Source organism: Uranotaenia lowii, chromosome 2, assembly GCF_029784155.1.
Source record: "Uranotaenia lowii strain MFRU-FL chromosome 2, ASM2978415v1, whole genome shotgun sequence".
Lineage (NCBI taxonomy): Eukaryota > Metazoa > Arthropoda > Insecta > Diptera > Culicidae > Uranotaenia > Uranotaenia lowii.
Genome location: NC_073692.1, coordinates 8,677,397 through 8,700,018, shown reverse-complemented (window position 1 = coordinate 8,700,018; position 22,622 = coordinate 8,677,397). Strand labels below are relative to the sequence as shown.

Below are 22,622 nucleotides of genomic sequence, written 5' to 3'. Positions count from 1 at the left end.
GCCTCCGCTAAACATATCTCAACATATGCTGCACTTCCCTTCCTCCTATCGACTACATGGACTTGGCCGGCGTCGTTATTGGTTCATTTTAAAGTAGGAGATCCTCAAAACTGTACAGTGAGATTGCGTTGCTTGTTCCCAGCACCTTTCATTTGGTTCATTGTGCAATGTTGATTATCTCGAACCAATCACGGAGTGCAACCATTATGCCATTGGCCTGCGGGGGCCGCAGGTGGACCGTAGTTGATAGCAAGCTCAAGCTCAAGCTGGATTTTTACTAGATAACCCATGGAAAAGATAAAAAAATGTTATCGTTTGATGAAAAAAGGGTAATTCAATTCAAGCTTCCTGGAAATTGTCGGTGTAAAATAAGGTTGCCAGAATTGCCGTATCGGGATCGGACAAATCTAGCCAATTTTATCGAAAAAACTGCCCAAATCCAGCATTTGATTTTAAAATGTTCAAATCGATATCCTGGCAAACTTGGTCAAAACCGTGGAATTATTAAGTAAAAATGATAACGAAAAATATACTTGGAATATTTGTTTTCAACAAACCGCATCAGCAGATTTCAAATTGTATATCAAGCTTCTAAACACGAGTCATGATTATTTCTAAAACTTGCCATTTAAAACTTCTTTTTGAACGTAAATATGAAAAAAATATAATAATTATAAAATCTCAGATTATGTTACGTTTTAAAAATGATGTGAATAAATCCGGGCTTTTTGCAACAAAATTTGGGAAACCGGGCCAGACCAAACTTACTTCAAGCTTTGATCCAAATGTTCTAGCAAATCCGGATAAATCCGGGCAACCTGGCAACCTTAGATTGAAATGTTTTTCGTGATAGAATGGCTTAGCATTCAAGGGAAATTATTTCAAATTTCTAATAGACAATATAAAAACTATTAGTTATTCAATAATATGAATACGATAAACTTTGCTAATAATCCCAATTAAAACTTTAAAAAGACTAACAAAACTTACAAAGCTCACATGGCCAAACATGGTCCAATTTGTTATGATGATGATCAAAAAGCTTTCAAAATTTCAAAAAGTCAAACGACTCATTTCGATTAATATATGTGAACCCGAGCAAGGCCGGGTAAAATCAGCTAGTATATGATATATTCAATCTTTTTTATATGCTTATTAAATTGATACAAATTTCCCACCATTGCTGGTGAAACTAGGCCTTCAACTAGCTCAGGACTCCAGCCAATCTCAGGGTCGGTTCGTCGTAGCTAGGAAATACTTACCAACCTGTTCGACCTTCGCTTCCTCCCACCCTGTTATAACCCGTATTTTCTTCCTTTCGGTGTACGCAATAAAGTGACACAAAAATTGAAAGGGCAAAAAAAGTCGTGTATTCAAAGAATTAAGAAGAATGAAATTCTGGGAAACTGGTAATTTTATTCTAACCCCTATCGACTCACTGCTGTTTTACCTTGGCTGCTGCTACGCTGCTTGCCGCTGACCCTTCGTTACTGGGACGTTCGCTGCCGTGGTACCACGTGTACTATTTCCGGAACCTGGCCGGATTCACCGACCTCCTGGTGCGTCCTTCGGGTAGTTAGCCTGCCTAGTGTGGCGCTCGGGATGATCGCCTCGATATGGGCGGATTTGCGTCGGGCCTGGATTTTTTTCCAAGGCCTACAGTGAAAATCGCAGTTCTCACCAGATGAGTCCTGGCCGTATGTTAACGGACGGCCGTGTTCTGAGCCGTATGGTGACGGACGGCTGTTCGACCTTCTCGGGGACACGGGAAACTTTAAACTTTTGCCTTTATCGGTTAAACACAACAGGCACTGTGCCAAACTTTTTGGTCACCACCAAGGTCCAAATTGGTGACCGACACTTGGTTGGCGGAAATGCGGATTATAATACGCGAGTTAACGCCGTCTCTTGCCAGACGTCGTAGTCAGCTTTTTGGGTGTCACCTGAATCAGTAGCGGCATCGAGTATCATCAACCGGCAACGAGGACGACCGATTCCCACAATGGAAGCGCTGAGTAGGCATTCCACGAGTCGGTAACATGTATGAATGTAACAGGTGTATTGTTTCCGAAGCAGGTTGAATAAAATCAGTTTTAGTTGAACAGTAGTCAGGTGTAGACCTTTTTTTAAAGAAATCCCACTGGCAGAATTCTTAACTCGCGCACTCTTTGTCGAACGACACTGACGGACTTCGCGTTCCCCAAGGGATAAGAGAGCTGCCCAGTGGTGCGTCGGCCTTTCATCAACTCCCCCGGTACGACCAATCGGTGACGTCGACGATTCCCGGATGCCGCGGATGGTGTCTCGGCTAAATAGGTTAGCATAACAGTAGAGTCGCCCTAATCTGCTACACTGAGAAAATACCTGCTAAATTCCTATTTTCCAAAACCCAAATTTAACTGCCCACAATGTATTTATTTATATTTAATGTATATAATAATAGTTTTTTTTTATTGCGTAAATATTTACATTTACCTACATTTTATTTATGTCCGGGCAAAACTGCCACCGAAATTCATAAAATGCAGGTTGTAACCGAATAGGAGGTTACACCGGAAGAGCTCACGAACTATTCCATACAACACCCTCTTCCTTTGTATTTACTCACTGGAAAGAGTGAGGTGTGTCAAATTATCGCAGAACCATACGCAAATGACTTTCCTTGTCAAATTTTGTTCATTAGTTAGCTAAATTTCCGGATTATGCATTCTCCGCCCTTCCGAAATTCCTAATCTTATACTCCTACAGCAAGGATGGCATATTTTCAAAAATAATTATTTCTCGAAATGAAATACCTTTCCATGCCAAATTTAGATCCATTTGAAGGGTGAGAACTCAATATTTATAGAATTATTTTTTGTACTCAACTACTTTTTGATGCTAAATTTGGTTTCATTTGCTCGATTAATTCCCGAAATATGCAAAAAAAAGTTGTATGGAAGCCCACCTATCCCTATTGACCTCTTTCCATTAAAGAGTGATACGGTCAAAATTTGGTCAATATCAACTTGACGTATTTCTTTCAATTTTGCATTTAAAAAACCTGAACACCCCTCATTTTGAAGGTGTGTATGTGTAGAATGTTGCTCCTTTTTTGATTTTGGAATTCACTCTTCAGTTGTCAAAATGCCGTCCAAGAAAGAAAAGCAGTGTATCAAAATTTTGCTCGCACATCGCGAAAATCCGAGCTACTCGCACGCAAAGCTGAAAAAATCTCTAAAAGTTGCCAAATCAACCGTTACAAATGTAATTAAAGTGTTTGGAGAACGTTTGTCGACAGCCAGGAAGTCTGGGTCGCGGGGGAAATCGAAAAACCGGAAGCCGCTGAGACTACAAAGAGAGTTGCCGGTAGTTTCAAGCGAAACCCTAACCTCTCCGAGATGCCGCAAATAAGCTGGATGTATCGTCTACAACCGTGCATCGAGCCAAAAAACGAGCCGGACTATCGACTTACAAGAAGATAGTGACTCCAAATCGCGATGATAAACAAAATACGACGGCCAAAGCGCGATCCCGGAGGCTGTACACGACGATGCTGACGAAGTTTGACTGCATGGTAATGGACGACGAAACCTACGTCAAAGCCGACTACAATCCCCTTCCGGGACAGGAGTTTTTTACGGAAAAAGGAAGGGGAAAGTTAGCAGATATTTTCAAGCACATGAAACTATCAAAGTTCACGAAGAATTATCTGGTTTGGCAAGCCATCTGTACCTGTGGCTTGAAAAGCAGCATTTTCATAGCTTCCGGGACTGTCAACCAAGAAATTTACGTGAAAGAGTGTTTGAATGAACGTCTGCTGCCTTTCCTGAAGAAACACGGTTGTTCCGTACTGTTTTGGCCGGATTTGGCATCTTGCCATTACGGTAAAAAGGCCATGGAGTGGTACGCCGCCAACAACGTGCAGGTGGTTTCCAAGGACAAGAACCCTCCCAACACACCAGAGCTCCGCCCAATTGAGAAATACTGGGTTATTGTCAAGCGGAACCTAAAGAAGACCGAAAAAACTGCTTAGGACGAGTAGCAGTTCAAGGCAAACTGGCTTTCTGCGGCGAAGAAGGTAGACAAGGTGGCTGTACAAAATCTGATGGTGGGGGTTAAGCGTTAGGTCCAGCAATTCGGATTTGGAAAAGCGGAAGCCTAACTGAGTATTTTTCTTGAATTTTATACTAATTAAACTTGAAAAAAAAATTAATTTGTTTTTTTAAATAAACGACTTCACCGATTTACACGCGTTTTCTCTTGACCAAATTTTGACCGTATCACCCTTTATCAAAAAGCCTGTGAACAATGTCTACAGTCTAAATCACAAGGATCACCAGCTAAACATCAATTTGCATATTAAATTGTCTAAAAGTGGAAATCAAATTTTTCATTTATACAATATTGCAATGTGTAAGCTTCGTAGCTTTGTAGCAATTACGCTCCCAATTGATAGAGATCGTATCGCCGGGCAGGCATAACCGAGCACCGGAAAAGTCATATCAAATATTTCACTTAGCGCGATAGGAGTAGCAAAAGCGGAATGCAACAGATAGTTGTTTGTTGGCCCATGTGCGGTACCGAGAGCGTAAAATTGGTCTTTATTCAACTACGTAGGGTATGTAAGGTACCCGAAAAGGCGATACATGCACTTTTGTTTTGTTTGTCCTAATGTAATGGATTGGAAGCCAACATCCAGCAGAAATAAAACTAAAATATGATGCTAGTGGCGGCACCTAGCTAGACCAAAGTGGAAAAAGAGCAGAAGAAGCAACCTACAGCCCGAAGTGTAACTCATATCGAACATTCTGGGGGCAAAACATTCCAGTATGTGCCACAGTTACAATTTTCGAGTCGTAGGTAAGCAATTCGTATATGCAAATGTAGCAAAGAGGGAGCTTGATTTGCATATTTTTATTCAGAATCGGGAGACGTCGTCGTCGTCGTTGGGAGCAACATCAGAGTAGAAGAAAAAACCAGTAGAATGTGTGTACCACCGAAGAAAAGCAAGCAAGAAAACAACATGATAAAACAAATTCTCCTGTGCAAATGCCATTGTTTGCCTTTCCCATTTGCAGTGTAGCACCGCAATTGCCAGTATCCATTTTTCAGTGTTTGCATACAGCTCTCTCTGTGTATTCCTTAGCACTTGAAGGAATAAAAGAAACATTCAGTAGAGTACCTACTCTAGTCTAGATATCAATTTATTCCTTCCGATAAATTTATGCGCCCAGACATGGACTGGGCTCTCAGAAATTGGCAATGGGGCGTTCCGTTTGTTTTTCAATTAGCTGCCCCGGCAGGTTTAATCGATTATTCATTTACCTTTAAAGGTGAGAAGAAACTCGGCTTAGCCAAAGGAAAAAAAAAGACCAGCAAAAAGCAGCACAAAGGTACACATAAATTCCGAATCAAGATAGGACACATGCACAAGAAAAAACAACAACAGTAAACGGGTTCAGATCACAAAAACCAAACCGCAATTTGAAATTCATAACATCAATCCAAGCAATCGGTTTTTGGCGGCACGAGGATAAAAAGTGACCCCCAATCCAGAATTGTCACAGCTGACTGGATTCCCGGTTTTTTTTATCCTGCAATTTTACGGCTAATCGAGGGTGGCGTGTTTTTGTCCCCTCACAAGAGCACCAAATCAACGGAGGGTTGGAGTGAAGGAAGAAGCAAGAATTCCCATTTCGATACGCCTGTGATAAGGACGCAAAACCAACACAACAGTCAGTAAGGCTTTGTTTTTGTTGCTGGATGGCTAGCAAGACACGCTCCATAATTTAGACGAATTCAACAGGAAAACGATTTTGATTTCGGGTTTGTTTATGTGGGTAACAGATGGATAAACAATGGCTTCGGTGATCCGTAAAGAAGTGATCAGATTTTTTTTTTGCCTTCCTAGGCTCAATATCCTTGACATGGAGGGTCGAGGCAGTAAGCTATCTGTTGCATGTAAAGTCTCATTCGAACGAAGCATGCCGCTGCCCCCATTTCATGACAACTTGTTTGCTTTGATAAGAATTTAAAGTTACAGGAAATAATTTTGTAATTTCCCCAACCAATGTGCATATTAGTGAATTTTGTAGCTAAAACGTTGCAGTTGAAAAAAAAATTACTTGGGTTCAAATTGGGTCAAGTATTTTTTTATTTCAATATTCGCTATTTTTTTAAATTTTAAGCTTAAATTTGTTTTTCATTTTGCATAACTTTTTAATATAAAAATGAAAAAAATCATTGACCCTATAAGCACGCTAAACGCAAACGATATAAAGTGCTTCCTATCAACAGATGAATTATGTAATTAAAAAGTATATTGGATTTTCATGCGTTTTTAACTTTTTCCCCCGCACAGCACAATCCGTGAAATTGTGCGACGGACTAAGAGTTGTCAACCCATCTCTTGGCAGGCAGCCGCGTGCAAGAGCTTTCCACAGCACGACACGTAACAAAGCGAGACAGGAATAATAACTTTAATAACTTTGAAAGCATAAACTTATCAGTTGGAAGCCAGCCACCCCGGAAATGGTCACTTTCTGCTTCCTTTTTTTGTCCTCAGGACCTCCTTCTGCCTCACGACAAGACCGAGCCCGGAAGTGCGGAAGCCAACAGTGGTTTTTATGGCTCAACACAATAAGAAACGAGCTCTGTCAGAGAAGGAAGAGGAAGAATATATACATTTTTTTATAGCATTTCGGAAGTTTTCGCAGTTGGCAGTTTGACCGGCCGGCGCTTCAACTGGAAACTGCTATCAGAAAACTTTCTCCTGGCAGAGGTGAACAGCGGTAGTGCGAAAAATAGAAAAAAAACCCCAAGCAAACCAAGAGATATTGTGTGGAATTTAGCGGAACCCTAGTGCCCTGCCTTGCCTGGGAAGGTCAAGCTGAAGGGATGATATACTACCTTAATAGTTGTGAAGGCAGCAGAAAATACTGGGAAGTTTTAATTAATTTTGACAACGATAGTTTAAGCTTTCAACGGATTTCTTCTGAGGTTTTCGGGAGTGCTTTTCTGTTTGTACTAATGAATTTCAAATAAAATCAGATGCTTCCATTTCAAGAATACGATAAATTACTGATTTTATGTAAAAAATCGGAGAAAAATCATTATGAATAACCTTAAGAAAAATTATATCAACTCAAAAAAAAAATCAAACGATATTTTGAAAAGTTTTCGTTTTCTATTGACGAAACCATCCGTTTTTTCTAATATTTTATTAATTCATTTGAAGAATCTAGTTTTGTGAATTTATCAGGTTGTGATCTTCAAACCCAGGCCAAATGAAAATACAAAAAGTCTCGAAACTTTATACATATTACCGAGAGAAAAGGATTTCTTGATTGCAGTTTTTGATTTAATCAAAATTCTGTTCGCTAGAAGCTACAGTAACTTTCATCTGTAGGTATGTTTTCCAAATGGAGTTTGACACTTCGTTGTGAATTATTTCATAACTTACAACATGTTTATTCTTAACCCTGACTGCCTGTATATTTATCTTCAGCACAGCGCCATTCGCAATCAAATAGACTCAGAATTTAACAATTTGTAGCGTCTCGATTTTCTTCGGGATTTTTTTTTATTGAAATATAAAACAAAAGGATAGAAATATCCGAAACCCAAAAAGCATTAATTTTAATCTCAATCAAAACCTATTTTGTAAAGGAAAGTATATAATAAATTTTAAGAGTTTGCATAATGAAAGCTCCTATATCAACATTTAAGCTTTATCGACTATTGAAATTCTTTAACTGATTATTTTCTCAGGAGCAGTTAGAAATCGAAATTAGTTACCCTAAACTGGGGAAACTACACAGAAAAAAATTTTGACTACTACGTGTCACTGAAAACTGCAACCTTAAAAATAAATCACCTGTAATTAACAAAACCTATAATTTTAAATTGTTTTCCTTGAAAGTTAACGAAGATTTATTTATTATTACAGCAAATGTCCTGTAAAAAAGTTGTACACCAAAAATTAAATGTCGCGTTTCGACATGTTTTCGACCTGTAAAATTACGGTAAATATCCTGCTCCTTTTTGTTACAGGACATTTGCGTAATTTTACAGGAAATAATTTTTGCTGTGTATGATCCTTTTTTTCATTCATTATTTGAATCCATGATCATAGATTGCAGATTATGAAAACAACATTAGTGGCTGCAATTAAGTGAAAAATGAGAAAGAACAAAATAACTACTGTGACCGAAACAAGAATGGTAGCACTATATATTTTGCATGTGAAAATATGAATGGTTAAAAACAAACAATTTTTTTTCTACAATTTGTTTTTAATTGTTTAAAAGATAAATCAAAAATCAGTTAAAATTTTTTGGACGAAGCAATTGGCGTTGGAACCATGAAAAAAGGGAACGAAATAAGAATAGTACCACTTGTGTTTTTTTAAAACAAAAATCAAGATAATTTCTGAAAATGTACTGTGTTAAAGTGGATAATAATGCTTGCACGAACTATTTGAATAGATGACTGCGTTTTTAGGCATGTTCAAGTATTTCAAAGGTTTTAAAGGCGGGTTTAAGAGATGCTCCTCTAGCGCTAAGGAACTTGATACTTGAGCTACAATACTTTATCAAATAGCTTAATTTCTTCATTAACTGTGGTTAAATTTCGCTTAAATTTCCACCAGCTCCAACGAAAAGACAAGCTGCAAAAGCGCAAACATAATAGGCCATGCCGAAAGAATGTCGATGAATTTTAACAAATTATAATCGTGCTTTATTCAAGAAACATATTTCACCTAACTAGCAGACAACATTTTATTTTATTTTAAAAACTGACGTTTTCTAGACGAGATCATTCCACATATACAAATAGTTTTAATTTTAATTTTCTATAAAAAAAAACATTGAAACATTGCGGCCACAAAACGATATAGGTACCGACAACTAGGAATTTTTCTGTTTCAATGGCTTCTAAAAAACTTATGTTCACAGATAATTTTTCCGCTTGTACATAGAAATTTTCAAGGTTAATGGGACATCAAATTGACGTAGTCAGAAAAATTATTGGTTTTTCTTAAATTTCCCAAAAACATTCGATTTTCACCTTACTTGGAAAAAGGGTTAAGTTGCAAGAAATTGGTTTTCTATTAAAAAAAACTAATCAAAACGTAGGAAAATTTATGATTTTTGAAAAATGTGTGATGCCTCAAAAGCCATAGTGCACAAAATAGGATTGTTCGATTTTCAAAAACAGGTCTGTCGTAACCAGGGCCGTCTTCAATGTCCATGTCGTCGGTATCTCCGGAAAGCTCCATCTCGAACAGTTGCGGGATACCATCGATTTCATCGGCTGGCTGGTCCTCGGCTGGCTGGTCCTCAGCTGGCTGGAACCCGGACGGCTGGGACCCGAATGGCTCGAAACCGGCTGTTTGATGGACATCTTGCTGGAACACGGCTTGCTCGTTGAACTAGAGTTTCCATCACTAATATAATTTTACAACCGTTACAAGAATGTCTTCCTTGGTCACACCCTGCATGTACAACCAAAGAGATGTCCGTGATAGAGACACTCTTTCCAAGTGCATCGCGAAAACCTCTTTTTTGGAGGAATTCGATTAATGATTTTGATCGTTTTCTCTAAATATTTTTTAATACAGAGCTTTATTTATGTATTTTAGGTTAACCAAGGAAAAGCTCGAAGTATTATTCTACATACTAACCATATTTCGCTTAAAATACCAAATAATTCAGCAGTTATAAGCCGAAACTGGTATCATTTTAATCGGATTTCTAAATCATTGATCCTTATTCTTTCTTCCTATTAACTGGTATGAACCACAAGGTCGATCTTCAAGATCGATTCAGTAAAACGGTCGTAGGATCGATCCACCTTAAAAAATTGGAGCTGAAGGATCGATCTCTGTTAGGAAGGATAGGACAAGGAAGCACCTTTTATAAGCATTTTAATTTAGGTACTCACGATGTATCTGAATACCAAAACTTCACAATAGCCGATGTAAGATTAACGTTCGGTGAAATTTGTGTAAATTTCAGATGTTATTTAATAAACATATAAAAGTAAAAACATTTTTTTTATCGAAACCCAACAGCTGATTTGAACCGTACTTTAGGCATAAAATTTGGATTTTGTTCGCAAAAGTTAGGCATAAGAAAAGCTCAATATGAGTCTTTTTGTGGTTCTGTAAACAAAGTGAATAAATCCAGCCAAAATCTGACCTTTTTGTAATGAAATCTGCGGAACAGGACCAGGCGATTTGGGCGATTCTGGTTAGCTTAGACTAGATGCTTAACAGATGGCATTGTTTGAAATTGAATCGGTTATCAAAATTGGATTCAAATATCTCCACTCACCGAGAAAAGTTATTCAAAAGATCGAAAGATTGAATCGGAAATAAACCGATCTAATCGGTTTTTTCTATGCTAAAGAATAAATTCAAAAAAATCGGAAACCTGAGTTCAAAAGATCGATCTCCAAAAGTCGATCCAAGACCAATCAATCCTAGCACAAAAACACCAATTGCAGTAATTTTTGGTTCCGTGCACACTAAATATTGCAGTTTTTTTTCTGTCAATGCAGTTGTTACATTATGTTGCATACATTTGGGGGTAAAAATTCTACTAGCTGAAATCATGAAAATAAATGTTTGATTTGATGAAATTTAATTTTTACATTCGTGTATGGAAAACAATTACTTTCCAGCATATGAAAACGAGATTTATGAAATTTCATTTTAAATTGCTTTTTTTCCCATTTAACCCCAGACAGGTGAAAGATTTATAAAAATATTGTTTAAAAATTATGTGGTGATTGTCCGAAAATATTTTAACACCAACAGTGTCGTTACAGAATAATAAAACCAGCACAAAGTTTGGGGAATGGTGATCATTATGCCAATCCGTCATACTGGCTAGAGTTTTTACGGCATCGAAAAATGTTAAAATTAGAGTTGTTAGGGGAGATAAGGGCATAACGAGCACCCGGGACATATTAAGCACTTCTCTTTTCAATGAAAGTACGAATTTTCTCTAACCAATTTTCATGCGGAACAGTTTTGTAGCGTCTATAGTAATAATTTCTCTGCAAAAAAAGAAATCTTCTTATTATCTTTACAGAAATATTGAAAAAAAAAATTATTTGAATTCTTCAAATAGACATACATTTTTCTTCAATTATTTACTTTATCAAGTTATAGCCCGCCACATTCTCCCCTTTTTCAATTATTGTTTTATTATTATTATTATTATTATTTGTTCCATTATAATAATTTTGCCTGAAACCCGGTTATGATCTTCTACCGATGGCCATGAACTTAAACCCGGCTTGCATATTTGCAAGCTGCACTCAATTAGCTCTTATTTTTTTCAAATAACTTTTGAAAATTGGTTAAAAATCATTTAAGAAATTTCAGCATTTTTTGTTAATATTATTTGACAGCAAGTACTTTTAGCTTCTGCGAAAAAAGTTATAGATGCTCTTATTTGTACCTACACCCCATTCTGTAAAATACTGGAATTTTAACGATTTTTTTTTTTTAAGTTTTTAATCGAATTGAAGTTTTTATATAATTTATAGCAAACATAAAATCGTTTTGCAGGATGAATTTCTCGAATGAAATGAAACCTTTTTTTCGAACTTTCTTCAGTAGGGGAGAGTGGGGATACTAGATCCCCTTTTCTTATTTTCACCATATCTTTTTGGAAAAATTTAGCAACTCGCATCCTTTTACATTTTCTGACAGCATGTAGCTTCAAGTTTCTATGCTCAAAAAATTAAACCGATACTAGAACCCGTAGATGAACTAAAAGCATTTACGTGGGAGTAAAAAAACTGCGATATTTTTTAAGTTAAGGGAGACTTGATCCTTTATTCAGGAGGCCCTAATCCATGAAAAAAATCAATCAAACCCCAAGATAGAATGTTTATTGACTATTTTGGTTATGTTTGTTCTCATTTCACAATCTATAATTGTCAGAAGAAAAAATATCTATAGCTTACTCTAAACCCTTATGACATTGAATACTTACGGGCGCAATTTTTTATAAACAAGGGAAAATCAATTATTTTAGCCCTTTTCTTCATATAATTGATGGATGAATATTAGCTATTGGATAAATATTAGAAATCTCGTAATCAGCAATGACCACGATCCATTGAGAAAAAGAATATACCGGGATCATTTGTACCCATATATTAGGGATCAATTGTACCCAAAATCAACATTTCAGAAAACTTTTTCTGAAAAAAGCTGGGAGTTTTCCATCGCTTTGAAAATATTGTATTTTGAAGTTCATTTTACACTCGAAAGATTGATGTTTTGGAATAAATATTTTTGTTATAATATTTCCATGTTAGGAACATTTTAAAATGATGAAAAAAGATCTTCAAGTCAAATTTTGTGAAATTTTTCAAACAAAGTTCAAGAACCCAAAAACTTATTTTGTAAAAATTTTTTGAGCTTCAACCATTGCTGTTTTGTTCCATTTGGCACATTTTTCTTGAACATTTGATCTTTGTACGATATTCCAGTTTGGAGATATAGCTAAGGAATCAAGTATCCCCAGGGATCAAGTATCCTCATTCTCCCCTAATGTCTGAAATACTTATGATTTGAGACAATTTTAAAAAGATGTAGAATTTAACTTTTTAGATCACTTTTTATCATCTGCAATAAAATATTATTCATTAATTGAATCATCATTTAAACAGTTCTTTCCAGAAACTAATGCTCCAATAAAAAATGGCAATATATTCTAAGTTCGAAAAAGTAAATGTTTCACTTATTTTTAATACTTCCATCATCTCTCTTGAATCGATCATAATTGTTTTTTTTTAATGTATCAAAAGATCGAAATTGATTTAAAGTAGTAGCTGTAAAGCTTAATTTTAATGGGCATGGTTATGCTTCGTACTTTAAATATTGAAATCTAAACTGGAAATTACTTATTTTAATTTCTATCAGTTTCTCATTGATCATTCAAGGAATCACCCCTTACCCAACCTGTACATTGCCAGTTTAAGCTTTCAATAATGAATTCAACATGTTGTTTTTAAATCCTTCAATTGAAAATGAAGAAAACAAAAATTTAGATGATCAATAATCAACAATTATCATCATCTTGCTGAATTTTTTTTAATCATGGTTAATTTCTAACCTTATCTGAATTATATTTTACTACTCGGATATGATTTCTTTTTAATTCTGGTATTATATTTCACAAGCTTTATTTCTGTTCATGGATTATTATGTCCGAAGCCTTAAATTCACTTTTTAAATTTCAATTCTCATATTTTATCTAGTGTTTTGATTTCAAATATGTAATCTAGACTGCTTAAAATTTCTATTTCTATAAAATTTCTAGTTCAGAATAAGGAATAATTATTTAATGACTTACCGGAAATCACAGTTTTTTGAATCATTGATTCTCATTGATTTTAAATTTTATAAGTAAAGCTTATTGTTTTTTTCCTGCATCCAAAGATAGTTATACATTAGTAAGAAAATGGTTTAAATATCAATTTACTTATTTATTGGGCAGTTTTGGTATTGTTATTATTTCTAGTTGAATTTGAATAAAAAAAGCTGCCATTTCTAGTTTAAAGGGATTTTTAAGGGAAAAATCGTTACGTAACGATGGGCATACCTCCCCCATCCCCTATGTCACAATTCGTAACGCTCGAGCTTACCCCTTCCCCCACCGCGTTACGTAGTTTATGGATGCCCCCTAAGCACACTGGCAAGGATAGTTAATGTGGAATTCCTGTCATGAACCCTGTTGAAGTCCAATTGACCTGATCCTCGCTAGACTCGGTCAGGTCGGAAAGGTCAGTTTGGCTCTCATACATTCTCTGTATGGTAGAAACGCAATGGGTGTATGCATCAAGATGCAACGTTCACTTAAAATTTATAATTTTACATTAAATGACAGATGTCATCAATGTTCATTGTCTAGGAATCCTCAAATTAATATATTTACGAACAGAACAAAGCTTTACTTAAAAAAGTTGGAATTTTGTTTATCGCCGTGCTTTAACGTTTTTGATTCTAAAATCCGCCGAAAAACGTCGATGATTCAAATTACTTAAAATAAATAATATTTTCGTTAATTCCGTACTACATCATTGCTTTAGATTAGTTCGACCTGGAGATTGTTGGTAAAACTCGTACCAAGTAACCATAAAAACGCAGTTCGTATAAATGTGGCATGGAAAATGTGAAAGTACAGGAAAACATCCTGCTGATAAGAGACAACCGATTAAAGTCCATCTACATATAGTGCAGGAAAAAGGTGCAAAAACCACCAAACACGGAACCAACCACAACAAATGTGCAACCCTGCTGTTGGGTGCTTGGCTGCCGTTCCGATAAAAGGAGTTGAAATTATTATTACTTCGGTAGAAGTTTTCCAATTTAAAACACAATATTGTGCACCATAAATTTGCTAAAACGCTCCACTTTGTCGCTGGAATTAAACTAATGGACCAAAACCATCCAACTGCTGAGCTGAGCTGGAGTCTGGAGTGGGCTTGGTGCTCTGAATTTTTCAACATCCCATAGGAGGAGAGTGGAAGATAGGATGTCTGTAGCTATTCACACTACCGGAAGTTGGGCTGCGTAGAGTGGAGTCCTGTTTTTAACCATCTGGGAAAGAAGCTCTTGAAATGTTACATATACCTGCGTTTTTCTCGTTTGTGTTCTGATTTGAATGCATTGAACAAATCTTAAGCTTGATAACTTCATGCCAAAAAAAGATTTCAACTTAGAAACTGTTTGGTTTTTTTTATTGTTTGGATTTTTTTTTTATAGAGATTTGGGTATATATAATAGAACAAATCTAACACCGGAACGACAAAAATAGTTCGAGCATGAATAGACCAAAATCAAGTTATTAGGAAATTTGATCTATAATTGGTACAAAGAAAATAGATCTAACAAAAATAGACCCATAAGATGGTTATAAATAAATTGATCTAAAATGGGTAAAATACATAGAGTTCTTTTAAAAATAGACTTCAATGAAGGTACCAGTAAATTAGATCTAGGACTGGTAAGCAATAGACAGTTTCCGTTCTCAGAGCTACTATCCACGTAATAGTATTTTATTTCGCCGATAACGATAATTACTGTTAAGCACGCACATTTGGAGTTGTCTGTTCTGTGGGGTTAAACGTTTAACGAACAACACATATAAGAGAGACAAAGCGAGATAAAGGGTGATACAGTCAAAATTTGATCAAGGGAAAACGCGTGTAAATCGGTGAAATAGTCTATTAAAAAAAATAAATTTCTTTTTCAAGTTTAATTAGCATAAAATTCAGGAAAAATATTCAGTTAGGCTTTCACTTTTCTAAATTCGAATTGCCGGGCCTTACGCTTAACCCCTGCCATCAGATTTTGTACAGCCACCTTGTCCACCTTCTTCGCCGCAGAAAGCCAGTTTGCCTTGAACTGCTACTCGTCCTAAGCAGTTTTTTGTCTTCTTTAGGTTCAGCATGACAATAGCACAGTATTTCTCAATTGGGCGGAGCTCTGGCGTGTTGGGAGGGTTCTTGTCCTTGGGAACCACCTGCACGTTGTTGGCGGCGTACCACTCCATGGCCTTTTTACCGTAATGGCAAGATGCCAAATCCGGCCAAAACAGTACGGAACAACCGTGTTTCTTCAGGAAAGGCAGCAGACGTTTATTCAAACACTCTTTCACGTAAATTTCTTGGTTGACAGTCCGAGATGCTATGAAAATGCAGCTTTTCAAGTCACAGGTACAGATGGCTTGCCAAACCAGATATTTCTTCGCGAACTTTGACAGTTTCATGTGCTTGAAAATATCTGCTACCTTTCCCCTTCCTTTTGCCGTATAAAACTCCTGTCCCGAAAGCTGCTTGTAGTCGGCTTTGACGTAGGTTTCGTCGTCCATTACCACGCAGTCAAACTTCGTCAGCATCGTCGTGTACAGCCTCCGGGATCGCGCTTTGGCCGTCGTATTTTGTTTGTCATCGCGATTTGGAGTCACTTCCTTTGTTAATGAAAATTGTTAAAAGCAAGCGAAAGGAATTAATTTGTAATAAGAAATTCAGTTAAAGGAAAATTAATAAATAATGATTTGTTTCTGTTACGGCACAAGGTGGTGCGATTGCGATTGGACTTTGATCCGATACCAGGTTCATCGCATCGTCATCAGTTATATCGAACTCAATTATATTGACCCTTCCCGAGCGAGCGCCCCAGCCTTTAAAACCCGGCCACAACAAAGTTGCAATCATCAATCAAAGTGCAACCAAACACCAGAATGTGGCCATTCTCATCGGAACCAGAAGTAAACGTGGAGAACAACATCTCCACACACAACGCGATCGGGTACTCGATCGACGCGTTGTTCGTGGTCATCATCATCATCATAATCATCGTTTGGCGATGGCGACGAAATGTGCGCCGTCTGCAGAAAATGGAAGAATTGGCGGCACGGCTCGCTCGGGAACGAGCTTCGAGTGATGTTTGAAACAACCGAATAAAATCAGTTCAAAGTTGGAACTCGTGTCATTCACTTGGATGACAACCCTTTGTGTGAAAATTCTCGTGTTATGTTTAGACTTAACAGTTTACTTAACATTTTTTGGTGCCGAAACCCGGGAACAATTCCCGTTGCAGCAGTTAGCCTTCACCACGTGGAGTCACAAGAATTCTCACGGTCCATTTCCAATCATCGCAGGCCCCAGCAGAGCCGAAGAATCGTTTGGTCAGCCGCTCGAAACTTCATCGCAGTTTTGCCGCCCAGCAGCAGCGAAGGATTCCGGATTTTCGCCCTCCAGTAGGATTACCGGTAGTTCCAGTCGGTGAGGTTAGGTTGAGCGCATGGTTTGTCATCGAACAAAGGTACGTGAACTTTTGATTGTTTTTTACTAAGAACGACGGAATGGCACCGCTCAAGAAGGCACCCAAGAGCATTAAATTAAAATCTTTGGTTCGCCGTCGTAGTAACATTATCGGTGCTGCCCAACTGATAAAACGCTTTGATGATGACTTTATTGAAGAACAAAGAGGGCAATTGCCTGTTAGAATTGAACGACTCGAAGAGTTATTTCGCGAATTCGAGCACATTCAAGACGAAATAGAAGATTTGGAGGATGAATTAGAAGAATTTTGTGATCAGCGTCGAGAATTGCATAACCTATATTACGAGTTGAAGTCATCATTGCAATCCAAATTATCTTCCGGACAATTCGCACATAATCCTACTTCTAACAATCAAACCGATTCAGCACCACCTATAGCAAATGTTCGACTTCCAGAAATAAGATTGTCGGAATTTTCTGGTGAATTTGGAAAATGGGAAGCCTTTCGTGATCTTTTTACGTCGCTTATTCACAACAACAGTTCCCTGCCAGCAGTGCAGAAAATGCATTACCTACGTGGTGCCCTAACTGGCGAAGCATCGCGCATTATATCGTCCTTGGAAATTTCGTCTGTGAATTATACTATTGTATGGAAGCTGTTGAAGGAACGATTCGAAAATTCTAACTTTTTGATTAAAAATCATATGGCAGGCCTTCTTTCTGCAACACCACTTAAGAAGGAATCATCATCTGGGCTTTCGGAACTGGCTGATGAGTTTGATCGTCATGTTCAGTTATTAGATAAACTTGAAAATCCTGAAGTTCACTGGAACTCTTTTTTGGTTGAACGTCTGAGCCAATGTCTTGATCCAGCTTCTTTGCGTGAATGGGAAACTACTAATTCGACTACGGTTCGACCCACTTATAAACAACTTCTGGAGTTTATTCATAAAAGATCACGTCTTATTCAAACTCTAATGCTCTCCCAAAATAATCCTTCCCACTCCGAACCACCAAAACCAAGTAAGTCGCGCCTCACCACAGCCCACGTTGCCTCTGATAACATCCCAAGGTGTGTTTGCTGCAAAAGGGCACACTTTTTATTCCAATGTTCCCAATTTACAAATGACTTCACACCTCGTCAACGCTTTGAGATGGTGAAGAAAAATGGGCTATGCATCAATTGCATGAAGGGAACTCACCTCGCGAAGGATTGCTCCAGTGGGTCTTGTAAAACCTGCTCTAAAAAACACCACACTCTGCTGCACCTACCTCCATTCACACCACACGGGCAGCAGACCTCGCAAAGGGCAGCAATCCCTTCGCAAAGCTGCTTATCGCAGCTCGAGTCGTCGGCCGGTAGCTCAGCGCTTGAGCAGTCACACGCTTCACCACCCGCGAACTCGTCGCCCGCTTCTGATTCGATTCCTCCCACTTCGTCGCGTTTAACGTTAAATTCAGATTCACTACCTCCCACTACCGCCTGTCAAAGTGCTGAAGTTAAATCGAATTCTGGAAGTTTCGTCATGCTGTCAACTGCAGTGATCAAAGTTCTTGATGCTGATAACAAATACCAATTCGCCAGAGCACTACTGGACAGTGGCTCTCAACCAAGCTTTATTTCCGAGTCCCTCTGCCAGCGACTTCGGTTGAAACGAAATAAGCTTAACTCACCTGTAAGCGGTATTGGTCAATCATCCGTGAATGTCCACTTTGGCGTGACTTTGTCCATTGCTTCTCGCTTCGGGGGCTTCGAAACTAGCTTGCAGTGCCTTGTGCTTCCTAAATTAACGGTTGACTTGCCCAGTCATCACATTGATGTTACTCGTTGGCGCATACCTCGTCATCTGCCGCTTGCCGACCCTCAATTCAACATTCGCCAAGGTATCGACCTCATCTTGGGGGCGGAGTTGTTCTTCGACCTGTTACAACAACAGCGCTTCTCGTTGCCATCTGGGTACCCGTCGCTACAGAAGACCGTTCTGGGTTTCATCGTCTGCGGTAAGGTATCAGCTCCAGCCCCCCAACGAGATAACACTCTAACCAGCCATGTTTGTTCCGACGAAGCTCTTAACGTTCAACTTGAAAGGTTTTGGGAAGTAGAAAATTTCGACGATGGCAAGGCATTGACGACTGAAGAGCTGAGCTGCGAAGAGCACTTCAAGCAAACTGTGCAGAGAGATGATTCCGGAAGATATGTCGTTCGTTTACCCATGCGCACAGAGATGGTTTCGTTGTTAGGAGATTCGTACGCCGTCGCACTCCGTCGTTTCAAGTCAATGGAACGAAAGTTTGCCGCAGATGAACACCTTCGCCAAGCCTACGTCAATTTCATGGCTGATTACGAGAAGCTTGGACATATGGAGGTGAATCTTCGCGCGTCGTGTAGCCCACAGTTCTTTCTACCCCACCACGCCATCCATCGCCCTGAAAGCACCACTACGAAAATCAGAGTCGTGTTCGACGGTTCTTGTCGTGGTTCCACTCATTTGTGCCTTAATGATGTTCTCTACACTGGTCATTCCGTGCAACCAGCTTTGTACGCCACCGTTATTAACTTTCGAATGCCTCTCTACGTCGTTACTGCCGATATTGAAAAGATGTTTTGCCAAATTTGGGTCCACCCAAAAGATCGAAAGTTCCAGCAAATTCTTTGGAGAGCCAGGCCGTCAGAACCAATCAGCACGTACACACTCAACACCGTTACATACGGTCTCGCCAGTTCGCCATTTCACGCTACTCGAATTCTCGAACAGCTAGCTGCCGATGAAGGAAAATACTACCCATTGGCTGCCCAGATCTTACGAAACGGAACCTACATGGACGATATTCTCACAGGTCACAACGATCCGAAAACTCTCGAAGATAGCTGTCACGAACTCATCGAAATGCTCTCAAAGGCGGGCTTCGTTTTGCGGAAATTCGCCACAAATGACCAGTCAATACTGTCCAAAATACCATCCGAATTGTGGGAAATGAAAAACGTCTTGGAGCTAGACAGAACAGCCGCAATAAAAACCCTGGGTCTCCTTTGGTTTCCACATAGCGACAGCTTACGATTCAAGGTACCTGTCCTTCCTGAATCAAGCGGTATCACCAAGCGCATCGTAGTGTCGGAAATGGCGCAGTTATTCGACCCCCTGGGCTTGTTAAGTCCTGTAGTAATGCAAGCTAAAATGTTCGTGCAAAGGCTCTGGGCGGAGCATCTACCTTGGGACACAGAACTCGCAGAAGATCTCAGTAGTTGGTGGAAGCAATACCGTAGCACTCTCCAGCGGCTCCTGGATATCGAAATTCCACGCAGAGTGATAGGAAATACTCACCATCAATACACCCTCCACTGCTTCTGTGATGCTTCAAAGGGCGGTTACGGATGTAGCATCTACGTCGTTTCGCCGGACTTGTCTGGAACGCTTCAGTCTCGCCTACTTACGTCGAAATCTCGCGTCGCCTCCCTGAAGGGTCATTCCATCCCTCGCTATGAGCTCTGTGCTGCACTGTTGGGAAGTCAGTTAGTAGACAACCTTCGTAAAACCACCGTTTACACGCAGCCGGCAATATTCTGGTCGGATTCGACAATTGTGCTTTATTGGATTAAGTCACCGTCACATAAATGGAAGGTATTTGTGTCAAATCGCATAGCCGAAATTCAGCGCCTCACGAAAGATTGTCAATGGAGGCATATACCAACGGAGTTGAATCCTGCCGACAAGGTTTCCCGAGGCGTTCTTGCGAGCGAGATTGTCGGAGACGAATTATGGTGGCATGGTCCGGGGTTTCTAACCTCCCCTGTAGAGCAATGGCCCGATTCGAAGGTTTGTGTGGAGAATTTTCCCGAGCAAGATTGCGAAGCACAAGTTGTGGTATCTCTTCACAGTCAATATCTTGAGACATCACTCATAGATCGAACGTCAGAACTTGCAAAGCTTTTAAAGATTGTGGCATTCTTCTATCGTTTTCACAATAATTGTCGTCTCGAAGAATCTAAGCGGTACAAAACTAGTCTCACACCTTCAGAAATCGATCACGCATTGAAAGTTCTCATTCGTATGGTACAAAGAAGTACCTTCCACCTGGAAATGCAGATTTACGATCTCAAACGTACATCTTCCTCAACTAAGACGGTCAGTTCGAAGTCCCCGCTAAAGAATCTGAACTTGTTCATGGACGAATTTGGCTTGCTCAGATTGAACAGTCGTCTTACAAATCGAAATGCTCCCTTCGACACCAGATGTCCAATACTACTGCCAGCCAAACATCGACTTTCCTGGTTGATTGCAAGATCGATTCACCTTCAAACATTCCACGGTGGACCTGGTCTGGTTCTTGCTACGCTGCGTCAGTGCTTTTGGCCGCTCCAGGGTCGAGTTCTAGTCCGAAGCATCGTTCGTCAGTGCATAACGTGCTTCCGCTGCAATCCAACGCGTAGTACCCAGATGATGGCACCTCTACCCGCAGTTCGCGTTACACCTGCTAAAGTCTTCGCATACACTGGACTAGACTACTGTGGGCCGTTCAACGTGCGTCCGTTAAGTGGGAGAGGCTCGTCGGTCAAAATGTACGTCGCGCTCTTCGTTTGTTTTGTGGTGAAGGCTGTGCACCTCGAAGTTGTGGCGGATTTGACGTCGGTCGCGTGCATCAACGCCATCAAACGCTTTGTGGCAACCCGCGGCCGAGTGTGCGAAATACACTGCGATAATGCGACCGCTTTCGTCGGGGCGGATCGTGAGTTGCGCGCGCTTCGTCGACAGTTCCTGCAGCAGTTTAAAACTCCGGATTGGGACAAATACAGCTTGGATAGTGGAATCACCTTTCGTTTCATCCCTGCCCGGTCACCACACTTCGGCGGACTCTGGGAGGCAGGAATAAAATCGTTCAAGTATCATTTCCGCCGTATCGTCGGACAAAAATCCTACAATGTCGATCACTTTCTAACTATAGTCACCCAAACCCAAGCTATTTTGAATTCCCGACCAATAGCCTCCCATCCTGATCATCCTCAAGACCTAGAGCCCTTAACACCCGGTCATTTTTTGATTGGGGAACCACTAATTTCGATCGCCGAACCAGATATAACTGATTTGAACCCAAATCGTCTCAATCGCCTGCAGGACATGAAACGAACTGTTCAAGATTTCTGGCGCAGGTGGGCCAGAGACTACACGAGTCAGCTACACCAACGCAGCAAGTGGAAGCAGCCAAGTTCTAATGTCCAAGTTGGTCAATTAGTGCTTCTTCAACAAGACAACCTTCCCGTTCTGCAGTGGCCTCTCGGGCGTGTCGAAAAAATATTTCCTGGTAACGATGGTCGAGTACGAGCGGTGCTGGTCCGCACAGCTCAAGGGCAGTACAAACGTGGGGTCACCGAAATCTCCATTCTTCCAATCGACCCAGACGAAGACGAAGGAAAGGTGACAACTGACGAAGGTTTATCGGAAGAAACACAGTTGAACGTGGCAGTTCAACGCCGGCCGGAATGTTAATGAAAATTGTTAAAAGCAAGCGAAAGGAATTAATTTGTAATAAGAAATTCAGTTAAAGGAAAATTAATAAATAATGATTTGTTTCTGTTACGGCACAAGGTGGTGCGATTGCGATTGGACTTTGATCCGATACCAGGTTCATCGCATCGTCATCAGTTATATCGAACTCAATTATATTGACCCTTCCCGAGCGAGCGCCCCAGCCTTTAAAACCCGGCCACAACAAAGTTGCAATCATCAATCAAAGTGCAACCAAACACCAGAATGTGGCCATTCTCATCGGAACCAGAAGTAAACGTGGAGAACAACATCTCCACACACAACGCGATCGGGTACTCGATC

The 22,622-nt window shown here is 39.6% G+C and overlaps 1 protein-coding gene across 1 annotated transcript; it reads left to right on the top strand.

Moving 5' to 3' along the window:
* The first annotated feature begins 16,253 nt into the window (after positions 1-16,253).
* On the top strand, positions 16,254-22,280 carry LOC129741035 (uncharacterized). Its single transcript, XM_055732736.1, has 3 exons — positions 16,254-16,457; positions 16,674-16,802; positions 16,869-22,280. Exons 1-3 carry the CDS (start codon positions 16,254-16,256, stop codon positions 22,278-22,280), a joined length of 5,745 nt encoding a protein of 1,914 aa, XP_055588711.1.
* Positions 22,281-22,622: the final 342 nt, after the last annotated feature.

Excerpts from the sequence above, each read along its gene's own strand:
- LOC129741035 (XM_055732736.1), top strand. The coding sequence starts at position 16,254 with ATGTGGCCATTCTCATCGGAACCAGAAGTAAACGTGGAGAACAACATC. Across the intron at positions 16,458-16,673 it reads GGGAACGAGCTTCGAGTGAT|GCCCCAGCAGAGCCGAAGAA; the intron begins GTTTGAAACAAC and ends CAATCATCGCAG. Across the intron at positions 16,803-16,868 it reads CGGTAGTTCCAGTCGGTGAG|AACGACGGAATGGCACCGCT; the intron begins GTTAGGTTGAGC and ends TTTTTTACTAAG.